This window comes from Vitis vinifera, chromosome 5 (assembly GCF_030704535.1).
Source record: "Vitis vinifera cultivar Pinot Noir 40024 chromosome 5, ASM3070453v1".
Taxonomy (NCBI): Eukaryota; Viridiplantae; Streptophyta; class Magnoliopsida; order Vitales; family Vitaceae; genus Vitis; species Vitis vinifera.
The window spans coordinates 22612827-22632935 of NC_081809.1; the positions used below are offsets into that span (position 1 = coordinate 22612827).

Sequence of the window (20109 nt, forward strand, 5' to 3'; positions counted from 1 at the left end):
GTTTTGAGTTGTCTTTCAACAAAAGAGGAGGCTGAAAGAAGGGTTCCCAGGAAAGAATAGTGGAGGTTTCCTGCTGGCAGAGAGCTCTCTCTCTTTTAAAACTTCCTTTTTACCAAAAAGGAAGAGGCTAACCTTTTGGTATTATACGTTTATTACATTAAAAGTCAAATACATTTAGTGACTTTTATTTTTCTAGTCGTCAGGTTGGATTTCATGCATGGAATTGTGAGATAATTGAGACTTAGACAACCATCATCTCTTTTATTTTTTTCTTTTGAAAAAAAAAATTATATATATTATAGAGATCGTCTTCTTCTTCTTTTTTTCTTGGGTTCTCATTTTCATAATCTTTGACATGTCTTACTGTGAACCAATGATTAGGATTGTATTTTGAACAGACCATCATTAGTTAACACCACACGTATGGATGTGATAGCAACTTTTGGACACCAAGCTAGGCGAGCTGATCTTTTTAACTTTATTTGACTTGTTGTCTTACATTTTTCCATATTTTTAAGTTTCAATGAAAAGAATAAAGAGACAATAGAAGAATGTATTCAGTTTATATGACAGATAATCATCCGCAATCCAGTACTATTTGAAAAGTCAGAGTACATGCCGGACTAAAGTGAAAATCCAGAGATTATGCCGAACAAGAATGTCAACAGCATTACTACCAAAGCACTATAGGTGAATAGATATCCCATATTTATGAGTTTGCGGACTACCTCCACGTTGTGACATAACGCCATTAGAAAGTATGCGAGAACAGCTAAGGAGGAGAGAAACAAAGCCACCATATCTGTGATAACGAAAAAGAAGAAACCTAGATCACTCGAGGGATCCCAGCCCATTCTGTCTTTGGACCCATCAGGCGGCGGCGCTAGGACTGTGAGGCCTTGGTCCTCGCCCTTTTTCTGATCATCATAAACACTAGGCAGCGTGAAACCTGCTGCAAAGGTTACAGTTGCTATCAGGGTGGCCACTATCAAATGAGTCTTAGCTGCTTTCTTAATAAGTGATACCTGTTCTCCTTTTTTTCTTCATCGACCCCCATTGTCTTGCTTGATGACTTTCTGCCAACCCAATGGCCCAATAATATCTTTAGCCTTCTGATTTAGTCTTAGGATAACTTGGCTTCATTGCATTATGAGGTTTGAAGACTATGGTATTGTTTAGTAATTGTCATATAAAAGTTATTTTTAAAATATATTTAAAAACATGTAAAACAAGTTAGAAATATTTTAAGTTTTCAAAAAAAAACTTTTGTTTTACAAAAATTAAAGTATAATTTTTAAAAATTGTTTTCAAAAATTATTTTTTGACAACTGTTTTGTAAAATATTTTCCAAATAGAACCTAATCCTCCCAATTGGTTAATTGTCAAGAATTACAATATCTTGTAATCTTTGAAGCTAAATATATCTTTGGCAACATTCAAAAATATAAAATAAATTAAAAGAAGTCTTTATTGCTTAAAAAAATTTAGAATATGCTTGAGAACTGTTTTTAGAAACTTTTTTTGTTCTTAAGAATACAAAAATATTTTTAGGGACTTGAAAAGACATTTAGTAATTTTTTTAAATAGAAAATTTTTTTTTTTTTGAAAACTTGTTCCAGAAATAAAAAGACAAAAAACATATTTGGTAGTTTTTTTAATAGAAAACAGTTTTCTTGAGAACTTATTATGGAAATTAAGTGTTTTTTTAATAATATATTTTAATTACTTTCACTTATTTTTTAGGCATTGGATTAATATATAATTATATAAATATGAAAATATTTAAATTAAAGAAAAAAGTGGGTTTTGGCACACAAATTTGAAAACATAAAAAAATAGGTTAAGAAAATTGTAAGTTTTTAAACAAACTTTTATTCTAGAAAATATAAGGGAAATCTCTTTTTTTAAATTAAAAAAAAAATGTTTTCAAAAACATTCACAAAGAGATCCCTAGGGCATGCAATTTTACCTTTTGTCCATAAAGGTCCTCGGCCGACAACATTATGTCCATAGGAGTTGAGTTTTCATTGTCAAGTACCATCTTATCTACCATTTTGTGCTTCATGAAACATCTACAATTAAACATCTGGTAATCCGCATGCAGATGGAGAGGCGTTTTCCCTTCAACATTCTTGTCATTCATAAGTCCTCTGAAATTCATCCAAGGAAAATTTAACAATCCAGAACTATAAAAATTCCTCTTTTGATCATGATCAAGTGAAGAGCATTATTGCAATTATCATCTACTTGCTCGCAACAATCTGGATGCTGTGATAGCAGCTTCACTATGTCTATATTGCCACAGCTGGCTGCAATATGAAGAGTTGTCTTGTTATGCTCTCATTTTTTACTCTAAGATAGACTACACTCTTGTCACATTTCTCTAGCCTCACAATTGAAGTATAACCCAGATATGCAGCACAATGTAGTGGAGACCACCCATTGTTATCAACTTCTTTTGTTAGATCTGACTTCCATTCAAGTATTTTCTTCATCATATCTGAGAATTGCATAAAGATGGATTATCTCAAAAGAAAAAAAGACAAGAATTGTTGTTTAATATATATGAACCATATCGAATATCAGCTCAAGTGAAACATTAAAATGATAATTAAAGATTAAGAGTGCGTTTGGTGGTGATTTTAAGAAGTGTTTCTACTCCTTTTAACACTTCAAATTTTTTATATTTCAAGCATATAAAAATATTAGAAACACTTCTTAAAATTGCTTCTTAAATAAGTAACATTTACGTTCCAAACAGACGAAAATAAGTACAACAGTTTTTAAAAGCTGTTTTTGAAAATGCTTTCTAGAGCCCAAGAAATTAACAAAATAGCAGTCTAGGTTCAAGAAAAGAATCAGCACATACCTTCATTATTGCAAATCACAGCAGCATGCAGAGCCGTCCTACCCATGAGGCCACTGTGAGCAGGTGAGGTGCGAGTGTTGTCTATGATTACTTGCACCAAGTCGTGGAATCCTCTCTCGGCAGCCATATAAAGAGGGGTTCCACCAGAAAATTTGGCACCATAGATGAAATCTGGATCTTCCAGGATCAATAACTTCAGCACATCAGGGTGATTATATCGCACTGCCTCATGCAAGGCTGTATCATTCTCATTATTTGTCATCCTCAGTATCATTTTATCTACTCCAATCCCACTTCCGCTGGGAAGTGCTTTTGCAGCTTGAATAAGAGCTTGTGTGACCACCCAATGCCCTTCCCTTGCTGCAAGGTGAAGAGGAGTGTCCCCTTTCAGATTAGGCAGTAGCAGTAGAGATGAAAATGAAGGAAACTGAAGGATCAAATTAACACAGTGGAGTTGACCAAATTGGGCTGCAATATGGAGGACTGTGTTCTTTTTGTGGGTTAACTGAACTACTGGACCATCCTGTTCTAAAATATGCTTTAGGATGTTGATATTGCTTTCTGCTGCAGCCCTGTAAAAACTAACATCCATGAGTTTGAACTCAGTTCCGGTACCATCTTCAGCTGCCACCTGGTTTGAGATCTCAGTTTGGCTACTATCTTCACCTGAAACCTGGTTCCTAATCTGGGCTTGGCTGCCATCATCAGCTACAACTCCTTCATCAGTGGTCTGGTTTGAGTTTTCAGTTTGGTTACCATTTTCAGCTGCCGCCTGGTTTGAGAAATCATCTTCTGCTGCATCAATGTTGGAGATCTGGGTTTGGCTAGCTCCTTCAGCAGCAACAATGGTTTGAGATCTTGGGTTGGGTAGCATCATCTTCAACCTAAATGGAATTGGAATCAAAGTTAGGGGTATGTGTTAGGAAGTGTCCCAAATTCCTAATTAGTATAGATTCATTTTTTTGTAAAGAATATTATATAAAATATTTCTAGGTTGATATATTATTGTAATATTAGACTTCCTTATAGAATAAGGAGGATTATTGGAAATATTTCTATAAATATTCTAGGTCATGAAGAGAAAAAGTTATGAAATGGAGATGGACCTGTAGAGACTATACGAGGTGGATAGAGATGTGAGGAAGAACAGAAGGTACTCTGTGAAGCGAAATGGCTCGTAGTAGGATATGGATACAAGGAGTGGGGAAACATGTGATGTTTCGGGAACCCAATAATTGTATTTGGTTCTGTCCTCTGTAATATTCTCTATTGTATAGTGGAATCATTTTCTCTCATCTGTGGACGTAGACATGGTTGGCCGAACCTTTTCAAATTGATAAATGGTAGTTTTTTCATTCATACTTTCATTCGTTCATGTACAGAGTATATATAGAGGGTAATCACCATTCTAAGAATGGGAAAGAATGATACAAGGAAAGAATGATATAAGGAAATAACAACTAATATCCTAATATCTCAACTTTCCTAATATCTCAATATTCATAATATCTCAACTTTCCTAATATCTAAACATTCCTAATATCTCAACACTAAATGATATAAGGAAAGAATGATATAAGGAAAGCATTCCTAATATCTCAACACTCTCCCTCAAGTTGGTGCATAGATGTCACACACGTCCAACTTGTCTAAAAATTTTGAGAACACTTGACTTGAGACAGCTTTGATAAGGATATCGGCCAATTGATCTTCTGATCGAATCTTAGGCAATTCCACAATCTTATCATCCAACTTTTCCTTAATGAAGAATCTATCCACCTCGACATGCTTTGTACGATCATGTTGTACTGGATTATGAGCAATGTCACATGCGGCTTTATTATCACAAAACAATCGGATTGGTTGCCTAGATAGGTAACCTAAATCTTGTAAGAGGAGTCTTAGCCATAATGTCTCACAAAGTCCTAGAGTCATACCTCTAAATTCCGCTTCTGCACTTAAACGAGCGACGACATTATGCTTCTTACTTTTCCATGTCACAAGATTACCACCTACAAAGGTAAAGTAACCAGATGTAGATCGCCTATCATCCACTGCACCGGCCCAATCAGCATCAATATATACTTCTATACTCTGATGATCAATATTTTTAGCGAACAAAATTCCCTTCCCAGGAGCATTCTTCAAATACCTCAAAATACGCATGACTACATTCATATGTTGCTCTCCAGGATTATGCATGTATTGACTCACTACACTCAATGCATAAGCAAGATCTGGTCTTGTATGATCTAAGTACATTAATCTCCCCACAAGTCTTTGGTATCTTCCCTTATCAGTTGATACTTGATTAGGCTCAACACACAATTTCAGACCTTCTTCTATTGGTGTATTAATAGGTTGACATCCCGACATTCCAGTCTCCTGTAAAAGATCTAAGGCATACTTTCTTTGAGACAAAAAAATTCCTTCACTTGATCAAGAAACTTCAATCCCAAGAAATTATTTCAGATGACCTAGATCTTTCATTTCGAATTCTCTAGATAGATAATTTTATAGAGCTTTTCTTTTTTCAAGATCATTTCCTGTAACTACCATGTCATCCACATATACGATGAGTGTCGTAATCTTACCATGTTGCTTTTTCAGGAACAAAGTGTGATCTGAATTACTTTGACGATAGCTAAAAGCTCTCATTGACTTTGTGAACCTTCCAAACCATGCTCTCGGGGATTGCTTCAACCCATACAATATCTTTTTCAATTTGCACACCTTCTGACATTGCTTTTCTGACACCATGCATCCTGGTGGAAGATCCATATATACTTCTTCAAATAACTCACCATGCAGAAAGGCATTTTTCACATTGAAATTGTTGTAATGGTCAATCTAGGTTTGCAGCTAAAGACAGTAATACTCGAACTGTGTTGATCTTAGCTACAGGTGCAAATGTCTCTGTGTAGTCAATTCCATAAGTTTGAGTGTACCCTTTTGCTACCAGTCTTGCTTTAAATCATTCAATATTACCATCTGCCTTGTACTTCACAGTATAGATCCAACGACACCCAACTGGCTTCTTTCCTAGTGGACATTCTACGAGTTCCCATGTTTCATTCTTCTGCAATGATTTCATCTCTTCATTCATGGTTGTTTTCCACCTTGGATCAGCTAAGGCTTCCTGCACACTGTTAGGAATAACTACAGTAGATAATTAATTTACAAATGACTTATTTGATTCAGACAAACGATGGTTAGACACATAGTTGCTCATGGGATATTTGACTTTGGTAGACAATTCAGGTTTATATGTGGGTTTAGGAATACCTCTATTATGACGGTGTGGTAACCGTTTCATGAATGGATCAGGTTCCAAATTAAGAACACCCTCAACAGACGACAATCGGTTTGGTATTTCAGTGAAGACATCTTCGGACCCAAATTGTTGACCACTCATATCCAATTCACTCGCTTCCTGGTTCACTAGTTCAGATTGTCTAGATTCATCTTCCTCAGAGATATGATAATCATAATCGAGAGTCTGAATTTCCTTATGGTACTCCCCCTGAAGTTCAGACTCAGATGAAAAATACATCAAATCTTCATGAAACACCACATCCATTGTAATATACATTTGTCGAGTTGGAGGATGGTAACATCGATATCCCTTTTTGTGCAATGCATATCCAACAAACACACATTGCAATGCATGAGAAGTTAACTTGGTGCGTTGGTGCTTGTGTAGATGCACAAATGCCACGCAACCAAAACACGAGGAGGTAGATTTGGGACGGTTGGGGCAACTACGGCATTAGTAAGAGCTTGGAGAGGTGTTTGAAAGTTAATTGAGCTAGAAGGTACCTGATTGATCAAGTATGCGGCAGATGTGATTGCTTCTCTCCAATAAGATATCAGTGTTTTTGCTGCTATCAAGGAAGCACGAACAACCTCTAACAAGTGCCGATTTTTTCGTTCAGCGACTCCATTTTGCTAGGGTGTATTGGAACAAGTAGTTTGATGAATGATGTCATGTCCTTCCAAATACTTTTGAAGATCAGAACTTTGATATTCTCCACCATTATCACTATGCAAAACCCGAACCTTTGCATTGTACTGAGTTTCAATCATTTTATGAAATTTTTGAAACAACAAGTTCACTTCATCTTTGGTCTTCATCAAGCATAACCATGTCATTCTGGTACAATCATCAATAAAAGTAACAAACCAACGTGAGCCACTCAAACTTGGGACTTTGAATGGGCCCCAAACATCAGAATGTATAACCATAAAAGGAAATGGACTTTTATTCAAAATTAACGGAAACGAAGCACGATGGCTTTTAGCCAATTCACAAATATCACAACGGAAACAAAAAATATCACTCTTTGCAAAAAAACTAGGAAACAATTTTTTTAAATAACCAAAGAAAGCATGTCCCAAACGTCGATGCCACAACCAAATTTCAGACTTTTTCTTCTCCCCCTCAGATCCATCTGCCATCAAGGCTTGTTGCAACTTATTTGAATCATTTGACTGCAAGTCCAAGTAATAGAGTTTTCCCCGCTTAATACCACAATCAATCGTCTGTCTTGTTTGGATATCCTTAATCACACAAAATTCAAGCCAAAAAATGATAATACAAGATAAGACTGCAATGATTTGAGAAATTGACAAAAGATTGTAATCTAAAGATGGAACAACTAAAATAGAATCCAAATTCAAAGTATCAGTAAGAGTTAAGGATCCTTCCCCAATGACTGGGGTTGTGTTATCATTGGCTGTGGAAACAATTTTTTGTGAGGAAGGTCTAAGGGGTGAAACCTGTCTAGAATCAAAAGTCATATGATCTGTAGCACCAGAATCAATTATCCATGCACTATTAATAACAGGTGTAAAAGTATTTAAAAACTTACCACCATGATCAGTAGCGGCTACCAATGCAGAGGCTTTCTCAGCAACATTAGCCTCTGTTTTTATTTCGGCAATAGTTGCAGTCGAGGTTTTCTTGGAATCCTTCTTCCGTTGATCACGATTATTATCATTAATAACAAAGTGTTGATAGCCTAAACATGATCTAAAGGTCCATGGTTCAAACCCTCGGTTCCTCATTGTTTTCCTAGTCATACCAAGAGTCATTGCTTTGAAATTGTGGGATATCCAGACTGGTGGGACCAGTCTTATTGCAGTGAGTGCATTTGAAGGTTGACTTATCAATATTAGGGTTTGTCTTAGGATGGTTGATCACTGTCGGACTACCATAGCGACAAAATATCCAGGATTTCAGTTCCATGTCTCTGATACCATCTTCAAATTGATAAATGGTAGTTTTTTTATTCATACTTTCATTCGTTCATGTACAGAGTATATATAGAGGGTAATCACCATTCTAAGAATTGGAAAGAATGATATAAGGAAAGAATGATATAAGGAAATAACAACTAATATCCTAATATCTCAACTTTCCTAATATCTCAATATTCCTAATATCTCAATATTCATAATATCTCAACTTTCCTAATATCTAAACATTCCTAATATCTCAACACTAAATGATATAAGGAAAGAATGATATAAGGAAAGCATTCCTAATATCTCAACAACCATGTTAAAACCTCGTGTACCGTATGTGTGATTGTTTTATCTTTATGTTCTTAAATTAACATTGTTGGCATCAAAGCTTTTGCTGGCATAACAATATGTGCTTGTAGAGCTTAGTTGGAATTGGAAGGACCTATCTGCATTTTAAGCAATACCGTGTGTTGGAGCACATTTATTTTGTGTCTGGAATTAGGGGGTTTATAACATCTACAGCAAATCGAAAAAAAATATTGTTTAAAAAGGGGTGGTTAGGTATCGAGAAATCTACGACACTTTTGATTCGATCCAACTTTTATTATTTTTATATCAATAATAAATTAAAATAAAAAATTAAATTTAAATTAAAAATGTTTAAAAGTATTTTCAATATAAATCATTTTCATTTATATATATAAATAGTGTGAAACCAAGGTTTGGTTAATCTTGATTTTGATGATAACAAAACAAGGTTTAGAACTAATGATCATATTTCAAGTGTGATTAGGCAAGACAATTTCCAAAGTGGCAATCCAAAGACAAATCAAGTCAAGGAGAAATCATGAAGAAGAAGACCACCTCAAAGAGAAGAGTTTTTCAATACCAAAGCTTCTTAAGATCTTTTTGTAAGATTGTTGGTGCACTAAGACTTTCAGGCCTTTCATTCTTTATTTATGCATCAAAATCATCCAAGAGTAATAATGTTTTAAATATCTTTAAAATTGGATGATTTCATGTTTTCAACTAAAACCTTGTGTTAAATAATTTTCAAACTTGTGTTAAAAGGTTTTAAGTTGAAAAAGGTTGGGTGTTGAGCCAAAAAATGGCTCAACCGGTTCAACCGGTCGAGGCACCGGTTGACCGGTTGTGCTCGTCCGATCGAGGGAGGCCAAAAAGTTTCTCTCTCTCCTAGTGGCCTTCTCTTCCCGGTCGAGGTTCGGTCGAGGTCCGGTTGAGGACCGGTCGAGGTCCGGCTGAGGCCCAACGGTCACCTGCCAAGCATTTAATGTTAACGGCTAGTCAACCGATCGACCCATAGCTCGACTGGACGAACCCCCAAACAGCTAGTTTGGATTTTCTCTTCTATAAAAAGGCTCCAATCTTCATTGTTTAAGAACTTAACCTTCCCAAATCATTTTTTATTATATTTGAGCCTTGGAAGAGTGTTTTTTAGTGCACCATTGTTTCATAACTTGCATATTTTTAGTGTACCATTCAATCCTAGTTTTTCTTGTATCTTTGAGCCTAAAATTCTATTACTAGGATTTTTGTGAAATCATTATTTGAATATCTTTGTGAGGAATTTTCTCAAGTGAGGGTATCACTTGAGAGGTTATTAAAGAGAGGGGTATCTCTTGAAGAAGTGTAAAGGGTGCTTGGAGCCAAAAGTCCAAGAGGGTGAATTGGAACCATAATCCAATTGTAAAGAGATTGGAAGCTTGGTTGAAGCTTCAAGATAGTGGAACACTCACTCTGTTAAGAGGTTGAGGAGAGTGGACGTAGGCAAGAAAGTGCCGAACCACTATAAACTCTCGTGTTTGCACTCTCTCTTCCCTAACTCTTTTAAATTATATGCAATTGTGTTTATTTTGTTTATTATATATTTGCATATAATTGTCTCTTATTTTTGCATAGTTTAAATTTGTGAAAAAAAAACCATCACCCTATTTACCCCCCCCCCCCCCCCCTTTAGGGTGATTACCATAGTTTGGATTAGCCTCAAATTCCTAACAAATAGAGAGTGATATAAAATGTGTCTTTTTCTAAAATGTAACTGCATTTTTTCTTTTTCTTTTTTTCTTTTTTTTTTTATGAAAAGTAATTACACTTTGTATGGAAAACAAAATACTTTTAATATAAATTTAATTTTTTATTACAATATATGATTAATATGAAACTAGTAGATTCTTGAATACTTTTACTACTACCATCTTTTAAAATTTTAAAAAATCCGAATTGAGTAAGTCAAGGAAGCTCTCGAAGTTGCTTTTATTCACTAAGAGAGTGTTTGTTTCTTTTAGTTTTTTTTCTAAAAATAATTTGTTTTTAGACTTTATATCATTTTTTTTTTTTTACAACTTATTATAATTTTGTTGTTAAATAGAAAAAGTCAAAATACTTGGGTGGTGTTTGTTTTTTGGTTGAATAAAAAAAAACCAAAACAGCTAAAAGTAACTTGTAGACATCATCCAACATAACTAAAGTAAATTTGTTATCAATAAGTTCAATTTAGTTACGTTGGATGATGTCAACAAGTCACTTTTAGGCGAATAAAAAAAGTTAAATATTTTGACTTTTTTTATTCAGCCAAAAAACAAACACCATCGGTGGTGTTTGCTTTTTTGGTTTTTTGTTGAAAGCAATTTGTTTTTAAAATTTAAATTGTTTATTTTTCTACTTTTTCATCACTTATTATAAACTTTTTACTAAATAGAAAAAACCAAAATATGTAGTTTTTTCTAAATTGAAAAAATAACATATTGATTTTTCTTTACTTTTTAATACTTAATAGAAATAAAATACTATAAAAACAAACAACCTAATATTTAATACTATTAAACATTAAGGTTCTATTTAGAATCAAATAAAAAAACCAACACTTGACTTTTTCTAAATGAAAAAAAATATCATGTTGGTTTTTCTTTACTTTTTAATACTTATAATATAAATAAGATAATATAAAAATAAATAACCTAATACTTAATATTATTAAACACTATTTAGTTTTAAGTTCTATTTAGAATTAAGTAAAAAAATAAACACAAATTGGTTTTGCACCCCTAATTTTTTTTTTGGATGAACATGTTGGCCACTTACATTGCTTTTATAAGTGGTGTTTGTTTTTTTTACTTAATTCTAAATAGAACCTTAATGCTTAATAGTGTTAAATATTAGGTTGTTTGTTTTTGTAATATTTTATTTATATTAAGTATTAAAAAGTAAAAAAAATCAATATGTTATTTTTTCTATTTAGAAAAAACTATATATTTTAACTTTTTTTAGTTAGTAAAAAATTTATAATAAGTCATAAAAAAATAAAAAAAAATAAATTATCTAAATTTTGAAAATAAATTACTTTCAGTAAAAAGCAAAAAAAACAAACACCTATTTATTTTTACTTTTTAGCTTTTATCGAATTCTTCATATAGGAGGTATGCCACCCCTTACACCCCTAACTTTGTTCGGATGAACATGACGTGGGCTATTCAGTACTTACGTTGCTTTTATTTTATTTTATTTTACTTTTACTTTTAGCTTTTATTTTTTTTCTTTCTTCTGCAGAGAAAGTATGATGCCCTGTCTTGCACCCCTAACTTTGGTTGAACACGATGTGGCCAATTACATTACTTTTTGCTTTTATTTTACTCTTTCTACTGCAGAGGAGGTATGCCACCCCTTGCACCCCCCTTAACTTTGTTTGGATGAACAAGATGTGTGCTACTTACATTGCTTTTCACACCTAACTTTGTTTGGATGAACGCATTGCTTTTATTTTACTTGATGTCACTTACATTGCTTTTTATTATGACTTTGTCTGGGGGGGCAGCATACTAGGGTTCTCTCTCTCTGTCGGGTTTTGGGCGCTCTTTCAGCTATGCTCAAGTGTTGGAGAAGAGAAAAGGTGGGGGAAAAAAGGAAGAAAGGTGGGGCTCCTTGGCTTGGTTCTGTGGGTTTTATATGGGTTTTTGGGAGAGAGATTTGAGAGAGTAAGGAAGATAAAGAATAGTGCAGTAGAGAAAAATTTTCATGTGAGCAACATTTAAAAACTGCTTCTAATAACTTGTTTTATTAACTCAACTAAACATGTGATTTTTCAGAATTCAATTTCCCTTGGAAAGACTCATTTTGGAACTATTATTGTGAGATAAAAGAAAAAGAAGAGAAAGCAAACAAATACCAAGTTTTGGCGATACTTCTCCAACAACACACAACCCAATCCCCATTGTCAAATATGTGAATCAACAAAAGACTTTTAGAGCACACCATGTTGAAATTACCAGCATGAGACAGAATTTAGCGCTACATGAAATGGGCCACAATCCAACTCCCTACACATCCATTCTCAAATCCGAAAAATAAAAAAATATATATATCCATTGACCGGAAGAAATTCGCCTGCAAGATGAAGAAGATCAAACCAAACTGTGCAAGATGCCCAGAAATTCAAACACAAGGAGAGATGCCATTATATTTTTTCCCCCTTAAACCTCAGGAGCTGGGGCAGCAGCCTTTAAAAGCGGTTGGAGAGCCTTCACAACGATGCTCATATTTGGCCGGAACTCAGCTTCGTACTGAACACATAATGCTGCCACAGCTGCCAGCTGCATCACCCACCAATTCACAGAGTTAGCTACTAGTTATTTTTCTGTGAGTGTGTGTGTGGGTGAGAGAGAGAGAGAGAGAGAGAGGCAAAGAGACCTTAGCAACTCCTTTCGGAGGATATTCTCCCTTTAGTTTGGGATCTACACATTGTTTAACTTTGTCTTCACTCAGTCTTGGAGTAGCCTAAGATGAGAAATGTTCACTTTAGATTATAGATATATATCAAAGAAAAGCAATTTGGAGTAGAGAAACTTGAAAGGCACTGGGTGAACAAAAGGCTTTTAAGCAAATAGGCAGAAAAAGAAGAAAAAACCCACCCAGGTGACCAGACTTTGTTGTCCACGAGGCATGGTATGATCAACAGGTTTTCTCCCAGTTAGAAGCTCTAACAGAACAACTCCAAAACTATACACATCACTCTTCTGAGTCAATTGTCCAGTCATTGCATACCTAAAGAAGGGTTTTACACACACCAAATGTGAATCAGTCAGGATTTAGTAATTTACTATAATACTTCCTAGACAATTGAAAGCAAGCAACTAATAATTTTTCAAGAAAGTAAAATAAAAGGTCAATAGAAATTGGACAAAAAACATATTCCTGGAAATCACATTTCCAACCACATTACATTTGCAGGCACAATAAGTTTTCATCTCAATTATTTTCTTTTAAGAACTAAAGGCTACAAGAAGGCAATCTTATAAAAATAATTTTACCAAACAATTAACTCATAAGATAATAATAGTCAAAGAAACAAAGGAAAATAAGTTACAGAATCATTACTCTGGTGCATGATAGCCAAAGGTCCCCAGGACTCGAGTAGAATGAAGGCGAGCAGCCATGTCAGGAGCCTGATTTGAAAGATTAAAATCTGCAATCTTGGCTTTAAAGTCTTCAAATAGGAGCACATTGCTAGATCTGATATCTCTATGTATTATGGAAGGTTGAACCTTTTCATGGAGATACTCCAATCCCCGAGCTGCATCAACAGCAATTCTCACCCGTTGCATCCAGTCAAGCACAGGACCTGGTTGTGCCCCCTGGACTCCCTTTCTGCCTGAATTATGATAATAAATCAAAAAAACAGCTTCAGACCTTATGCAAGGAAACTTTTAAACTGGTGAATTTAAATTCATCAAGGAGGACAAATTGGTCTCTCATACCATGCAAAATGTCGTGCAGAGATCCCATGGTTGCAAACTCGTATGCCAACACACGGAGGTTTCCGTCCACACAATAACCAAGCAACTCAACCAGATTTTCGTGCTTCAATCTTGAAACCATGGAAACCTGAAGCAGAGAACATCATGTTACTCATGTATGAGGGGGGGAGAAAAGAAACCAGATGACTATGAATTGGATTGCATGATCGCAGAAACTTAGGAGATCAACTCCTAATAAATTCAATAAAGTTGCATTTGTACCTGAGTTAAAAATTCGACAGGGGTCTCAGGCTCAGATGAAACATCAAGTTTTTTTACAGCCACAGCTTTTCCATTATTCAAGCTGGCGTAATATACTCTTCCATAGGATCCTTCCCCAATCAATGCCTTTGATCCAAAATTGTCAGTCTTTTCCTTTAGTTCTTCCAGAGACAATTCAGGTACTTCAATAGGGGGTGCTGTCTTTTGCACTTCACTTCTAACAGGAGCTGACACCTTTGAGCCTTTTGGGTTTCCTGAATTGCCCAAAACAGAAATAAAAACAACATTAGGAGAATATCAGCATAAAAATTAATACAGTGGAATTAGGTTGGGTAAGAGTATCCAACAAAAGCAAATGTAAACATATTGAAATTTCTTGCCAATAGACACAGAATATCCCACAATGCATGCACTCAGCATGAACACAATACTAAAATATTTTCTTAAGCTAATTGATACCAGCCTAAACTGGACAAGAGGAAGGGCCTAATAAATCCAATTCAAAACATTTAAGGAAAAAAGAGAAAACCATAAAACAACATGGGGCAAGACAATTGCTCCCATTAGATGCATATGGAGATTATGCAGGGCAAAGATAAATATCCATAAACCAGTTAGAAGGTGGTGCTTCTGGTGGTTGGGATGGAAAGGACAAAGGAAGAGCCCAATAAATTCAATTAACAACATAGATGAAAAATGAGAATACTGTAAAACCGTGCTGTAAGACAATAGCTTTCATATATTCATATATAGATGGAAAGTTTGGAGGGTTGTTTCACTTGTGCTTGTTATTCAACTCATGGATGCAAAAGAAATAGGAGGTCATTTAATAATGTCAAACAATTGAACCAAGCAATCAAATCTTATTTTATTTATTTATTTATTTTTCTTCTGAGACTAGGTTAAAGCATATATAGAGGAACATACAATGTCCATGACAGACTTTGTAAATTAGGTAAGCTTCGAGTTACAAGAGGGAGTTTGTTTTTTGTTTTCCCTTCCCTTGGTTTACCTTTAGGCGCATTTTGTATACTTCATGCGTTCTTTGGTGCACCTCCTCTTGGGTGCTTCTAATATATTTTGCTTATTTTCCTGTCAAAAAATATATAGAGACTATGTGGGGGAAATAACCTCAAAAATCAATTAAGATAGGTTTTGAAAAGAAAAATAGGGGGGGTGTTTAGAGAGAGGAGAGAGAAGGGGGGAGGGGTATGGTAGAAAGAGATAGATAGAATGATAGATAGAGAGAGAGAGAGAGAGACAGAGGGAGAGAGAAAAGGAAGCAAAGAACATAATGAACCCAATTCCCAGAATATATGAAAAATGAGACAACTGTAAAACAGCACTGTAAGACAGTAGCTTCCATTGTGTGCATATGGAGACAATGCAACAAGAGATTGTCTTAAGATGGACTTTACCTGAAGTAAGCACACTTTCCTGGTACTTATTAAAATACAAGATCGATCATGGTTGTTGAGGATTCTCTTTCATTTAGTTAGGAGCTCGAGGAGAGTGGACCTAGGTGGATATCATCAATGTTCCTTGGAAGTTTTCACAACAAAGGTTTTGAAGTGATTTTTGAAGCATCTCAAAATATCTTTATTAAATGGCCACAACTAAACCTAAGAGTAACAACTTTGAATTAATTGGATTCTCCTCACTAGTCAACGAAATGCATCTAAATAAAGAATTGTTCTTCCGAATTTTTCAAAAAAAAGGGGAAAAATCAACGGGGTGAGGTGGGTTAATGCAGAGGAAAGATGCATAATATCAAAAATCAATTTGGAGGTGGTTGTGCTGGTGGTTGGGTTGGAAAAGAAAAGGAAGGACGGTAGAGAGAGGAAGAGGGAGTGACAGTCAAAGAGAGAGAGAGACCACTGTTCGGAGGCAGCAGTTATAATGACAGCAGAGGTGGCCATCGCACTGTTAAGGTATGATAAAAAACTCGGTGGCTGGCAGTGGTTTAGAGAGGACGCAAATCTTTAGTTTTGTTTGGAAGTCAGAATAATTAATCCTTTTTAGTTGAAATTATCACGTCAAAGTCACTATGGACTTTGAGAAGATCTTTATCTGAATTTTCATTTCAAATTTTAAGAGGGGATTTTGAATTTTGAGGGACTCAAAATCTAAATCAGCCCCCTTCGAATCCACAAATCCAACACAAACTCATAAAAGCATGTTCACAAATTTTATAGAACATTCTCCTTTTAAATATTCTATTATAATTTTCCTCTAAAACCATTAAATTTCACCAATATGTAATTCCAGACTAATGTTCAAAACTTTCAAAGCATATGTCAGGAAGCAACAGGAATCAAGGAAATATACCATCTGTGTGGTTCCTGGGGCTTTTCAAGAGCTCGCTTTCATTTGACTGGTAAGGCTCTTCCACGTGACAAGTACAACAGAGCCACCTCCGCATCCTGCCTCTTTTAGTCACAGAAATATCCTCTAGAGTAATGTTATTCTCCAATACGAAGTAGCCAGGAGGAGGAGCATATGCCTGCGTAATTACAGTCAATCTGTTGAACATCTCAAAACCATGCAACAACAAAATCCGACGCATTCCAACAATAAGAAAAACAAATGTTTGATAATCAAATAAATTTAACCATACCAAAGGATTTATAAATTACCCATATGTGAAAACCAGCATGCATACAAATTAAAAAGACAATTTGAAGGAGCCCAAATTAGGGGAAGAATAGGATAAAATTGCATTTCCAATAATTCTAGACTTGATCTCAAATAATCATCCCAAAAGTATGGAAGAAAATGTTCTTTTGAATCAACTTCTTTCTTTAAATAAATTAACTGACAAAATATACCAAAATAAAAAATATTACATGCTGCAAGTTGTTATATAATATAGAACAATAAAAACCTAAAGAGACCCGCATTAGATGCATTACCCACATTAAATGAAGCTATTGCAAAAGGGCGGGATAATTTAAGAATTGGCAATTCAATTGGGAATTATAAGGAATAATTTGGAGGAAATTCAAGAAATCTGACATTTAAGCAACTCAGAATCTCAGATCATTTGGGAATTTTGAAAACAAATATGGAATTTTTTTTCCTAAACCTAGAGAACAAAATGAAACCAGACAAATAGGGATTCATTAGCTTCACGAAAAATTAAGAATCTTCCCAAGAATTCAAAAGGCAAATGTAATCTTTTTACACAAAAAAATCAGGCAAAGTTCACCACTGAAAACCAAATCCGCCAAACAAACAAACATAAGAATTCCCAAAAATCGCACGTGAATTCTTACCACCAAACCGGGCCGACGAAACTCGCCCCCACCCATCTCAAAAAATCCCAAACCCAGATCGAATTACAGATCAAAGACACATCCCACCAAGAAATTGACCCAAAAACCCGATCCCCAGACAGAAACCCTAAAAAATCCTTGCAAGAATATGAGCCAAAAAGGATTTAAAAAAAATGAAATAAATAACAAATAAGCCCTAGAAAAGAGGGGAAAACAATGAAAAGACAAGCAAAAAAAGGCTGGATCTTTACTATTAAAACAGAAAAGAAAAGAGAGGGAAGTACCTGGCAAATGATGAATTGGGGGAGAAACTGGAAATAGGGTTAGGGTTTGTGGTGGTGGAGAAGAAGGAAGAGGAGAAGACAGATTGGCAAAAAGGAAGAAGCCAATGGAGTCTATCTGTCCCTCTCTCTTCTCTCACACATCGTTTTGGGGGAATTTTCTCTCTCTAAAAAACAATAAAGCATTGGAAGGGGCGGTGGATGTGGGAGCTGTTTTTGGAATTCTTCTTTTGTGGATTTCTGTGTCTTCCAGCTGCCACCCCAATATTTCCCCCACTTTTTCCTTTTCTTTTCTTTTCCTTTTTTTTTTTCACTATTTTTATATTTTAAATTTTCTTTATATTTTTTAATAAATCCTACTTCTCCTTACCTTTTTCTTCTCCCAAATATAATGTAATATTTTATTTTTATTAAACATTAAAAATAAATAAAAATAAAAATCGATATAATATTTTTTATTTAAAAAATTAAATATTTTAATTTTTTCTATTCAATAAAAAATTTATAATAAGTTATTTTTTATCAAAAAACTAAAACAATAAACACGGGATGAAAATTTAACAAAAATGATTGGTAACATAATTATATATAAGTTATCATATTATTTGTAGTAAAATTAGTGGATTGAGATTCTCGAATTTCAAAAGCCCTCAGGTCTAATTGAAATCTTTTTATGATTTATTTTTTAAATTCATATGATATGTAACTGAAAGTTTGCATTAATGATAACAATTATAAAATAAAGTATGGGTTTAATAGTAACATTTATAACATAAGTATAGAAGAGAGAAGTTAGTTATTAGATTCATTCACATATAAATTATTAATTTTAATAATAATAAAGTTAATAAATAATAATCTTATTTTAGACCAAAAAAAAAAATAGTTTGGAGTGAAATGACTAAAACACCCTTTGCCTCAAATTAAGATAGATGATTAAAAAAAAATATCTATAAAATAATTCAAATTAATTTATTTAATAATCTAAAATCAAAATATCCATAAATTGTTTGAAAATATTGGTGAAATGAAAAATCGGTAAGATATCAATAAAATATCCAAAAATATTATTTTTTTTTATATATTTTTATGAACTTCATATCAGAATCCATGAATATTGGATATAAAAAAAATGGGGGTGATATATTCAAATATTTTAAGACTTGCTTATAATAATTATTATAGTCACGAGTCGTTAGAAAATCATTAAAATAATAGATTAAAGAATTATAGTCATGGGTCATTTCAACGTCTTTCAAGAAAAATGACATTTTGTTTTTTTTAATTATTTTATGTAAATTAAATAATCTTATTTTTGACCCACAAGAAGAAAAGTCTAGAGTGAAATGACTAAAACACCCTCTTCCTCGAATTAAGATACATGGTTGAATATCATTACTTAAAAAAACAAGTCATTAGCCAAAGATAACTCTATGGAAATAATTTCGACCATTTTCTCATACTTTTAATTAATCAAAAAACCAATCATGAAATAAAATTTCTTTTACAATTCTATAAATTGCATGGTGTGTCATTGAGTGTGCATGTTAAAAAGATACATGGAACAATCTATTTGATAAATAAATCATTTTTTGGCAACATTATACCATATCAACCATTTTATAACCTTAGTAGGGTACAATAATTGATCATGCATGGCCCATCTCCCTCAAAAGATTGGTTAGTACGATATCACTTGCCAAAGCCAAAGAAAAAGGGAAGAAAGTGAAAGAGATAGCTTGGAATCATAGCAAGGAATGGGGTGTATGAGAATTATTTTAGTTAGAAAAATAGCATTGCCATTGATTCAAGACATGAGCATAACTTGTCTTGTTCAATTCCAAGTATTAATATGATGTCAATTGGTAAACTATAAGGAAAGGGAAAACAAAGAAAGAGATGGTTGGAATCATAGCAAGATATAGAAAGATATGGAACATATACTATAATAAAGGTAGATAACATTACATAGATATTCCATTATGGTTTTAGTTTAACAAAAATATCCCTCCTGATATTTTCCCAACATCATATCTATGAAAAGTGTGATCTACCATTTTCATTTTTTAGAATGTGTTTGATAGTGATTCTAAAAAATGTTTCTAGCCTTTCTAACATTTGAATGATAAAATTTTTCAAGTGTTAAAAATGTTAAAAGTGCTTTCTAAAATCATTGTCAAATTGGTTCTTAGAGCCCGTTTGGCAGTGATTTTTAAAAGTGTTTCTACCCTTAAAAACACTTTTAAGTGTTTTTGGGATAAAAATAAAGTGTTTGGCAAATTTTAAAAAACACTTTTGAAAATCTGGAAAAACACTTGAAGTGATTTTTAGAGAATCACTTGACAGGTGTTTTTTTTAAAAAAACACTTTAATTTTTTTGAAATATTCCAAAAATGCCCCCCAGT

At 33.9% G+C, this 20109-nt stretch overlaps 2 protein-coding genes across 4 annotated transcripts; both read right to left on the reverse strand.

Moving 5' to 3' along the window:
- Positions 1 to 2291: 2291 nt before the first annotated feature.
- LOC104879429 (uncharacterized) lies at positions 2292 to 3746 on the reverse strand. Its single transcript, XM_010652200.3, has 2 exons — positions 2870 to 3746; positions 2292 to 2500 (listed from the first exon to the last, which is right to left on the reverse strand). The coding sequence occupies exons 1-2, from the start codon at positions 3744 to 3746 to the stop codon at positions 2292 to 2294; spliced, it is 1086 nt and encodes a 361-aa protein (XP_010650502.1).
- Positions 3747 to 12315: 8569 nt separating this feature from the next.
- Positions 12316 to 17940, reverse strand: LOC100249750 (PTI1-like tyrosine-protein kinase 3). Of its 3 annotated transcripts, none has more exons than XM_010652176.3 (8): positions 17708 to 17940; positions 16477 to 16670; positions 14149 to 14402; positions 13888 to 14014; positions 13508 to 13781; positions 13042 to 13174; positions 12821 to 12907; positions 12316 to 12723 (listed from the first exon to the last, which is right to left on the reverse strand). In XM_010652176.3, the coding sequence occupies exons 2-8, from the start codon at positions 16568 to 16570 to the stop codon at positions 12604 to 12606; spliced, it is 1089 nt and encodes a 362-aa protein (XP_010650478.1). In that variant the 5' UTR covers positions 16571 to 16670; positions 17708 to 17940; the 3' UTR covers positions 12316 to 12603. The 3 variants fall into 3 exon arrangements, with proteins under 3 accessions (XP_010650478.1, XP_010650477.1, XP_019075746.1); XM_010652175.3 differs by having other exon boundaries at positions 16477 to 16651; positions 17708 to 17720; XM_019220201.2 differs by lacking the exon at positions 17708 to 17940 and adding an exon at positions 17424 to 17550 and having other exon boundaries at positions 16477 to 16651.
- Between the last annotated feature and the right edge of the window lie 2169 nt (positions 17941 to 20109).

Excerpts from the sequence above, each read along its gene's own strand:
- LOC104879429 (XM_010652200.3), bottom strand. The coding sequence starts at position 3,746 with ATGATGCTACCCAACCCAAGATCTCAAACCATTGTTGCTGCTGAAGGA. Across the intron at positions 2,501-2,869 it reads TGTGATTTGCAATAATGAAG|ATATGATGAAGAAAATACTT; the intron begins GTATGTGCTGAT and ends TGCAATTCTCAG.
- LOC100249750 (XM_019220201.2), bottom strand. The coding sequence starts at position 17,459 with ATGGGTGGGGGCGAGTTTCGTCGGCCCGGTTTGGTG. Across the intron at positions 13,782-13,887 it reads TCTGCACGACATTTTGCATG|GCAGAAAGGGAGTCCAGGGG; the intron begins GTATGAGAGACC and ends ATCATAATTCAG. Across the intron at positions 12,908-13,041 it reads AACAAAGTCTGGTCACCTGG|GCTACTCCAAGACTGAGTGA; the intron begins GTGGGTTTTTTC and ends TTCTCATCTTAG.